This window comes from Pygoscelis adeliae, unplaced genomic scaffold (genome assembly GCF_000699105.1).
Source record: "Pygoscelis adeliae isolate BGI_AS28 unplaced genomic scaffold, ASM69910v1 Scaffold77, whole genome shotgun sequence".
Classification (NCBI taxonomy): Eukaryota; Metazoa; Chordata; class Aves; order Sphenisciformes; family Spheniscidae; genus Pygoscelis; species Pygoscelis adeliae.
In genome coordinates this window covers 7,950,287-7,959,330 of record NW_008825216.1, presented here as the reverse complement: position 1 = coordinate 7,959,330, position 9,044 = coordinate 7,950,287, and the positions used below count along the sequence as shown (strand labels likewise).

At 40.4% G+C, this 9,044-nt stretch overlaps 2 protein-coding genes across 2 annotated transcripts in view; one reads left to right on the top strand and one right to left on the bottom strand.

Moving 5' to 3' along the window:
* LOC103921311 (centromere protein J-like) overlaps window positions 1–3,062 on the top strand; it is a 40,448-nt gene extending 37,386 nt beyond the window's left edge. Inside the window, exons 11-14 of the mRNA XM_009329256.1 lie at window positions 675–815; window positions 1,521–1,605; window positions 1,971–2,091; window positions 2,873–3,062. Coding sequence (XP_009327531.1) covers window positions 675–815; window positions 1,521–1,605; window positions 1,971–2,091; window positions 2,873–3,062 — 537 coding nt within the window. The remainder of the gene's footprint in view (window positions 1–674; window positions 816–1,520; window positions 1,606–1,970; window positions 2,092–2,872) is intronic.
* Window positions 3,063–6,708: 3,646 nt separating this feature from the next.
* TTLL2 (tubulin tyrosine ligase-like family, member 2) overlaps window positions 6,709–9,044 on the bottom strand; it is a 4,943-nt gene continuing 2,607 nt past the window's right edge. Inside the window, exon 2 of the mRNA XM_009329207.1 lies at window positions 6,709–8,528. Coding sequence (XP_009327482.1) covers window positions 6,856–8,520 — 1,665 coding nt within the window. The 5' untranslated portion in view covers window positions 8,521–8,528 and the 3' untranslated portion in view covers window positions 6,709–6,855. The remainder of the gene's footprint in view (window positions 8,529–9,044) is intronic.

The following is a 9,044-nucleotide window of genomic DNA, read 5'->3' as shown; positions in this document are numbered from 1 at the left end:
GGAAGTGGTTGAGTCACCATCCCTGGAGGTATTTAAAAGATGTGTAGATGCGGCGCTTAGGGACATGGTTTAGTGGACACGGTGGTGTTGGGTCGACGGTTGGACTCGATGATCTTGGAGGTTTTTTCCAACCTTAATGATTCTATGATTCTATGATTTAATTCTGTAGTACTGAATGTCCGTACAGGCTTATGTTACTTGGAATAAAATGGTTGTTAACATATGTCAGCAGTTTGTGTTAATACATCAAGTTCAATCATTTTGGTTCACACAATTCAGAACCGGGGTCTCCTGAGTGACTTGTATAGAATGTGTACCAGCATATATGAAATTGGTACAGACAGTAACTCACTGAAGTTGGTCAAGGGAAAACCTAAACGGCTTCCCTATTGCCACAGGGCTGTGTGCCTTATCTCACTTAACAGAAAAACAAGGTGGTGGGGTGGGAACTTGGGCCGAGTGCTAGAAGTGAGTTCATTTTGTGAGAAGAAAATTACTTTTGGTCTCTTTTATATACAAGTGAGGCAAAAATAATGTATCTGTGCTGCAGAGATAGCTTTTGAAATACGAAGGCATAGCGTGACTTACTTCAAGCTCCAATTTAATTGGAAGGTAGTGCAATGTTACTCATTTCCTTTACCTTCGTTTACATTAGATGCTCTTTGTGTTTGAAGGTAGAAGAGGTGCTTACTGATGGACGTCGAATCATCACTTTCCGCAATGGTACTAAAAAAGAGATCAGTGCTGATAAAAGGATGACTACGATTAGCTTTTTCAATGGAGATGTGAAGAAGATCATGCCAGATCAGAGAGTGGTGTGTAACATTTTTTTTTCTTTAAGGAAAACTAAATGATTAAGTGAGTTTCCAACAAGGTCCTATAATTTATCTTGAGCTATCAACTCTGGGAGAAATTGATGAGGAAGGGTGCTGGTTTAATAACCCTCAGTGGTGAGACTGCTTCATCTACAAAGACAAAAGTGGAAAGAGATGAAGGTAACAGTCAAAGGAACAAACGGGTAGTTGGCCAAGCAGATTAAAGGAGACTGAAAGAAGGCAAAGGGCAGGGGCAGCCATCTGAAGCAAGGACTGGTTTTTATACATTTGTAGGGTAGGTAGCACAGGGGTTCTTCCCTCTTGGTATTATGTAAATATAAGTAGTTAATAATAATGTGAGCTAGAGTGGAAATAAGTGAGGCCTTGGCAGCAGTGGGACTATTTTAAATTAATAGTGCATGGATGGACCCAAAGCAAAGAGATAGGAAGATGACTTTCATGCGTGCACTGTTGTCTTGTACGCTACAGAGATGAAAGTAGCAACATCTAGACACAGCCACGAGGAGGGGGTTGAATGAGAGGAAGAAACAGAAATGCAAACACAGCTACTTTTATGGATGGCAGATACGGAAAATCACCTTGAAATGACTTTTTTAAGATGGCTTATTTTTAAGCACGTTTTATGGTTGAATCTGCTTATGCAAATATTGTGAACATGCTGCAAACACTTCACTCTCCTTTCAGATGTATTATTATGCAGATGCACAGACAACCCACACTGCTTATCCAGATGGCCTGGAGGTGCTGCAGTTCCCTAATAATCAGATAGGTATGCAAGAGCTCATAAATGTGAACTACATGTGCAGGAAGGTTTCTATTATGAAAATGTCATCTGGTTCTAACTCCAGCAGATTGATTTTTTTCTTCTCGATTTGCATTGTCTTTGTATTTGACTTCCAGCATGTTCCATCACTTTACTGCTCAGTTTCCTCCTACAAAGCAAAGATAATAATGGGGTGTAAATGCATCTCTTCTAATTTTGATTATCTGATTATTTGATTCCTTAATTTCTTTAGCAGTATGCTGGATATCATTTTCATCCTCACTACAATGTCCAAAAAAAATCTGATCTAGCTCTGTGTAAAGCAACATGAAAGAACACTAGACAGACTTTTTACATCTTCTTTTCCACAGAAAAACATTATCCTGATGGCACACAAGAAATTGTGTTCCCGGATCACACAGTGAAATGCCTCTATAGCGACGGATTCAAGGAAACTTTTTTTCCAGATGGTACAGTAGTAAAAGTAGAAAAGTAAGTCTCGTGTTAATGACAGGAACCAGGCATTGGGCACAGGTACAATGATACTGACATTTAAAACTCTGGTTGGATTCTGCATGGCTGGGAAATTTCCAGATGAAAGGAGAAAAGATTTGTAAGATAACGAGGATTTTGCTACCATGAGGCACTGATAATTGTCCACTTCCACCTTGGATGATAGATGACCATTTATCACTGACAAAGTGACTGTGAAATGCTCCTCATTTATTTCCATGTAACTTTACACTGGCCAGGGTTGCCAGGAGATCACCAGTTGTCTGTGTTAACAACGTGGGTACTAAAGGACTCGGGATGAGGACTCCTGAGCTCTATTCCTAGCTTTTTGGCTCCCTTTCTGGTCTCGGGCAAGGCATTGCATGTGTCATCTCTCTATTCCTCCATGTAAAATGAGGAAAAATAACAATAGGACTTTCTTACACATGCCTCTTCTGGGCTTAGGGAGGATCCTGTTGTAAAACAGATTTCCTGCTTGCAAAATGCCTTGAGATCCCTGCATGAAGAAGTCATGTAAGATGCAGATCCCACCATCCATTAGGTATCATACTATGTACTGAAGTACCTTTGCATTGAAATCTTATTGTGAGATCAGATTTCTAATGCCATCCCATGTCAATTCTGAGGTGAATTATAACCTGAGAAAGTTGTCACTTGACATTATTTTCCACTTTCATTGTGTCACATTAGTCAGCTCAGTGAGATAGGTTAATAACAGATAGTGCCTTCTCATCACTTCATTCATCATTATTTCTTTCAGGAATGGAGATAAAATAGTGGTGTTCAGTAACGGCCAGAAGGAGGTTCACACTGCGCAGTTCAAGAGGCGGGAGTACCCAGATGGCACTGTAAAAACTGTGTACCGCAATGGCAGACAAGAAACCAAGTACTCCACTGGACGAGTTCGAATCAAAGATGAGGAGGGTAATATCATCCTAGACAAGAAGTGATTCCTCCCCTCAGAGGGCTGTGCTGCCTGTAAGTAGCTCAACCCATTTTCCCGGCGTGTCAGAACTGTTAGGAAGATTTAAGGCTTGTGAAAATGAATGGATGGATCTGTAGGGCTGAAGTTCACTTTGGTTTCGTAGACTGGTGCTCAGTTTTAGAATAACCTTACCCAAATGAAATGTCTCTTGAGTGAGACTTGAACAAAATACAGTCATGCCCTCTTTGTGTATGTAACATTAAAATAAATGCTGATAGTACTTCTCATCAAAGTGTTTGTTTCATGATACTGATCACACTTTCCCTTGTTTTTCTGCTAGTTAGTTACAAAAGTGACTACAATTAAGGAGCATGGCATAAGAACCTCAAATCTACAAAGCTTTTTAAATTTCAGTTGAGTGCTGCCTTGTGCTGACTAAAACAAATCTGCGAGGTTATTTTTTTCTCAGTTCACCACCACTAAAAATGTGGAAGTGATTAATGTTTTCAGTTTGGTTGGGTTCTTTGGAGCAGAAGATCCCAGGATGCATCAGCCCTTATCATGAGCTGTACAGGAGACCAAAACCTGAGCAGGAGTTCAGTGAACAGTCACACCTCTGGATGTCTCTTCCAATGTAAATTATTCAATAATTATATGATCATAATGTAAGAACTCTGTCTCATGCATTTGAAGACAAAATGTAATGTTTATTCCATCCTGGTCATTATTCTGGATGAAATAGCCCTTTCTTTTTCCTCCAACAGTCTTTCCTCAGGCGTCCTCTGTGTTGCTTTGTTTTTGAATTAACCTCTCCCACTACTGCCTTTATTCTTCCAGTAGTGGAAAAATATTTCTGGTCAGTGAATCTCTCCAGATTCAAGACCCTTTGGATTGCACGTGATACCTAGGGGGATTAATCATTTATCAGATGCTGCTTTCAACTGCCTTCCCCGTTGACTGCCTGTCCATCATCTGTCTTATATTTTTCCAAAGCACTGAAGCATTTCTCCTGTAGAGCTCAGCTCATTACCTGCCCATTGACTGAGAAGACCAATTATCTCCTCAAGCCCTTCAAATTCCTGTAGCAGCAAACACACTGTCACAGCATGCTGCTTTAGCCTTTTCTCGCACCTAAGTGCAAAATAATTGCAAGATTATGGGATTTCTCTTTCTTCTCTTCAGTTTCTAGTGGGTCAGACTGTCGACAAATCACCATTCAAGTTACAGAGCACCTTTGGAAGAAATAGATTGAATAGAGCAAGAAGCGTTGCTAATATTGATCATACACATGCTGCAGTTTATGAATTTAATTATGATGCCCTGAACATCCATGCAGTTTGATGTCAGCTGGTGTGATAATAAAATTGCATTGGTTTTCCTTTACTCCTGTATAACAAAGGAACAATTTATAAACTTGTGCTTTTCACTACTGAAATATTTAATATATTTTAGGTGTTTTGTAAAAGGAAACTCTAATTAAAAGAAATCCAAGAGATCATTCTTTTCCTTGTGTTTCACTAAGAATTTCAGTTCAGTGCTGCCTTACGCTGACTAAAACAAATCTATGTGGGTTTTTTTTTTTCTCAATTAAGCATCACGAAAAAAGTGAATGTGATTTAATTTTTTCAGTTTGGCTGGGAAACTAGATGTGGTACTAAAGTTTTGTAAAGGACCACTAAGAGATCATTCTTTTCCTTGTGTTTCACTAAGAATTTCAGTTCAGTGCTGCCTTACGCTGACTAAAACAAATCTACGTGTTTTTTTTTTTTTTTCTCAACTAAGCATCACGAAAAAAGTGAATGTGATTAATGTGTTCAGTTTGGCTGGGAAACTAGATGTGGTACTAAAGTTTTGTAAAGGACCACTGTTTTTATTCCCAGGAATTCCTTTTAACAAAAGGTCCCTGTTCTCCAGCTAATATGCTGACATTCTCTTTGTTTCTATAGTAATACAGAAAACAGGCTTTGTTTGCAGCTTTTAGCCTTAAACCAGCGTTTGCCACTCCATAACCTCTGTATATAATCCCTCCTAATTGTAAATTAAATAACGAACAATTTTGTTTGTGTGCTGCTCGCTCCTTGCTTCATTAAGCGCTCTCTACCTACTTGCAGGAAGCATTCTGATTCTGGAATAATTAGGCCTGCGATCCTGCACACAGGTGTAACACATGGGGGATACGCGCAAGTCAGTCTCTAAAACCATGTGCACACAGACATGCATGTGTGCAAATACCTTGCTGATGTGTGCATTCACCTTGTTAGCTCCTGCTTACAGGCAGGTTGTAATGGCACGTTAAATATATGGGCCCAGTTCTACCTTCTGGCAAATCAACGGCAAAACTTCCATTGGTGAAATCAAAGGGTGAGGCTACTGAGGATTTCGCAGTAGTTTTGTCAACCAGCGTGTGGCCACCATTTTAACCAAGACATGTTTTTCAAGTAATATTTTATAGTGTAATAGCAAAGGGCTTACTGAAATAAGGGGCACAAATTTGGTTTGAAAAGGAGGAGACAAAAATAAATGACAAGCTCTGGCAGGTATGTTATAACTGGGAGTCCTTCACAGAGCAGTTATGACACATGCCACGTTGTTCTTCTCAGGCTGATTCTCACACCCTATCTCCTCTACCTACCACTTGCATTAGTTAACCGGAAGCAGTAAGGGCTTTGCCAGCTATAGTTCATCGTTGTAGGAACACAAATAATCCAATTTAAGTGTGACTGCATATGTACTTAAACTGTAGCAATACACATACCTACTTTACCATGTTTTTTGTCCTAGAGGGTTTATAGTGAAAAAATGTTATGAATCCTTCGGGGAGATGGAACACAGTTGGGAAACCCCACTTCTCATCTTTCCACAGGTTTTCTGGCATTAGCGGAAGCATGCTACAGCCAGTATTTGGTCTCAATTGTGATTCAAATTGAGAATACGGTGTGACTTCTGAACAGAGTTACTTCCATTCGAACAGCTGGGGGCAGCAAAGATGTGCGAGGGAAGGGTAGTATTTTGGCCATCATCTCAAATGCTTCAGTTCAGCGTTAGTATTTTTCCATGCACAGCTGATCACCAAAGTGCCTAACCACCGTACCCATCAGGTGGCTAATGCAGAGTCTGCGAGAGAGAGGTTTGATCCAGTCTTCTGAACATGATATTTGCAGTTTATATTCTGCCCTCCGTTACCTTGGGAAGCCTAATTATTTCTTTATTAAGAGTTCATCTGAAAAAAAACACTGGAGCAGTATACAGATTTTTTAAAAATTACTTTCCGTAAGAATTGCTACAGAATCCTACTGGTCATAAAATGAAAGTTATTTCATACTGTTGTTTCATACAATGCAAAATTAATTTCTGGAAATGAATGTGGGGAAGCTCACTGCATTCTTCAAAAACATGATAGTTTTGTGTCATTCAGATTACCTGCACCTTTGTAAACTGAGTGCATGTTGAATGCTCCCCAGTGTAAAGTGACCAGTTTTTCAAGCCATAAAGCCTCCTTAGTTAGGAAAAGAAAAGAAGCAAGGATCGCTGAGAAAAATAATAAACAAAGACTGGCATTTCTGAGAATGTTTTGAGAAACGCAATTCTCCATTTTTATTCTGGGATTACTTTAATATTGCACAAATTACTTTAAAAAATTAGTACTTTAATTTTAAAAATTAATTTTAAAAAATAATCTCACATGGTAATTGCTAAATTACAATTTTAAAATTGTGTATTGTTTAAGATATCTTTCTAATACAATTTCAGTGTACATCTACCTCCTTCAAGCTAAAGTTGTCATTTACGATATGTCTATGTAACCTAACATCATGAAGTTACTCAGAAGCTAAATAGCCTACCCTTTTCTTTGTGTTCTGCTGTTTTGATGGTAATGGTTTGCTCACTAATTTGTTTATTTCCTTTATGATGCTCTTTACATCTGTCCCATCCCTGGAAGCTTGAAGTGCAGCTTCATTGAAAGGAAAAATAAGGACGAAATCTCCTACCCGGGGGACAGGCCTCTGGTCTTTATCAGAGAGGAAATAGGGGCGTGTGGTTAACTCATAGTTGCACAAGTCAGGTGTAGGTAACCAGTGGTTTTGTTGGACAGACTTGTGTGGAGAATGCCCAGTTCCTGGGATTTGTTTATTTTTAGCTTCAGCTTTTGCTTGGGAGGGTATTTTTGGCATGTTCATCCTTTCCCGCAGCTGAGAAGTCAGTGTTTTTCTTGGATATGCTCTGGCAGTTTTCTTGGTCAGGGTAGCCACCTTACGAATTGATCGTCTTGCAGCCTGCAGGGCAGGTTGTACAGAAGAAGCAGAAGAACCTTTAGCCACTTTTTGGCAAGTGAGTATGCCAGGAGCCTCCCCGGTGGCACTCTCACCAGCTGTGCTCCAGGGCACCCGCCTTCTGCCAGCCTTCGTCCCAGCCACGAGGTTTCGCCTGAAAGTGTCAATCTGTTTGTAGTTCAGCAGTTCAACAATATCGTGAAGAAGCTTTCTTTTCACAGTCTCATCAATGGAACAGTCTAAACACAAGGCCGGATTGTAGTTGACTTCTAAAAGCCATGGCTTGAATCTGTCATCAATCAGGATGTCAAAGCCAAAGAGCTCAAAGCAATTGGAAGCCACTGGTAAGGGGGTTACAGCAAGCAGGGTGAGAATCACTATGTTATTGATCTTCTGCCAGAGGAGCGTGTCGTCAACCCCAAATATTTGAAGGTAAGAACGAAATTTGCTGAATGTCCATTTGCAGCCACAGCCAATCCCTTCTTTATATTTTTGATATGAAGCTCCATATTTGTTGATGCTGGTGTTTGTTAGGTGGGCATAGACATTGTCCAGAGAACCAAGGTCAAACTTTTCAGTGGCAAACCTCACCAGTCCTTCTTCATAAGTGTAAATGGTGAGGGGGCAAAAACTCGTGACACACACATAGAGGCGCAGATCCAGTTTATACCCTGAAATGAGCAAGGGGTTGCTAATGTACTTCTGCACAATGACTGTACAGTCATATACTAAGTCTTTAATGTCCTGGAAAATGAGTATGCCCCTTCCACGGGAAAGATCCACAGGTTTGCAAATCCAGTAGCTAGGTCTTCTGCCTACTGACTGTCTCTCCTTGCTGTATTCTGCTATAAATTTGACATAGTCATTGGGCATGATGAATGCCACCGGGCTAAATTCATACAGAGCTGATCCATACGCTCCTTTCATACGTTTCAGGTGCCTTGCCAAATAGTCTTTTCTGGTGATCCGGACAGCTTCTGGGTAGTGGTTGAGCCTCTGCCATGGTTTAATGCTGTGGTGGTCTGTCATACGGAAAGGTGAGTTCCGCCAGTACAGGTTCCAGTCTGTGTCATCTTGCTCCTTTTTGTCAAATTCAGTCCAGCCGCGTTCCAGTAAAACCTCACGGACTATTGCAGGGACATTCTCATGGAGACGGAACACCAAAGGCCTCAAGATATCTCTTGTATCAGAGTTATCTGCCATCATTTCCATCTTACTAGCTGAAAGAAAACAGAATCACCAGGAAGGAAACAATGACATTAATGCCACCGATTGTGCTAGCAGTCATCACCCTCACTGTATTCTTAACGCTTAACGTATTCGCAAAACATGTCACCCCTGTGTACTTCTATGGTCCACGACTGAGAAGTCAAAGGCTGTGTTTAAGCTGAAAGATATGTAAGAGGGCATCGATTCCAGACAGCTGTTAAGGCAGCACAAAGCATTGATTGCTGCAAAGTTGTATGTCTCCACACTTTTAGTTTTTCTTTCAGGTAGCTTACTACAGCACTAGTTGTCTCAAAGCTTTTGTAATTCTTGGATATGTAGAATTTTCTTTTTGGTTTTTTTGCAGCTGCCTTCAGCCTAACGGCTGCAACTTGGCCTACTAAGACTTGCTGTGCACGGCTGCATTGCTGAGACATTCTGCTAACATATCGTGTTACCCTGCTCTGAGCAAACTCTCCTGGTTAAGATTATAAAGTCCAATGCAAAACCGATGGTAGACAGCAGGAAAA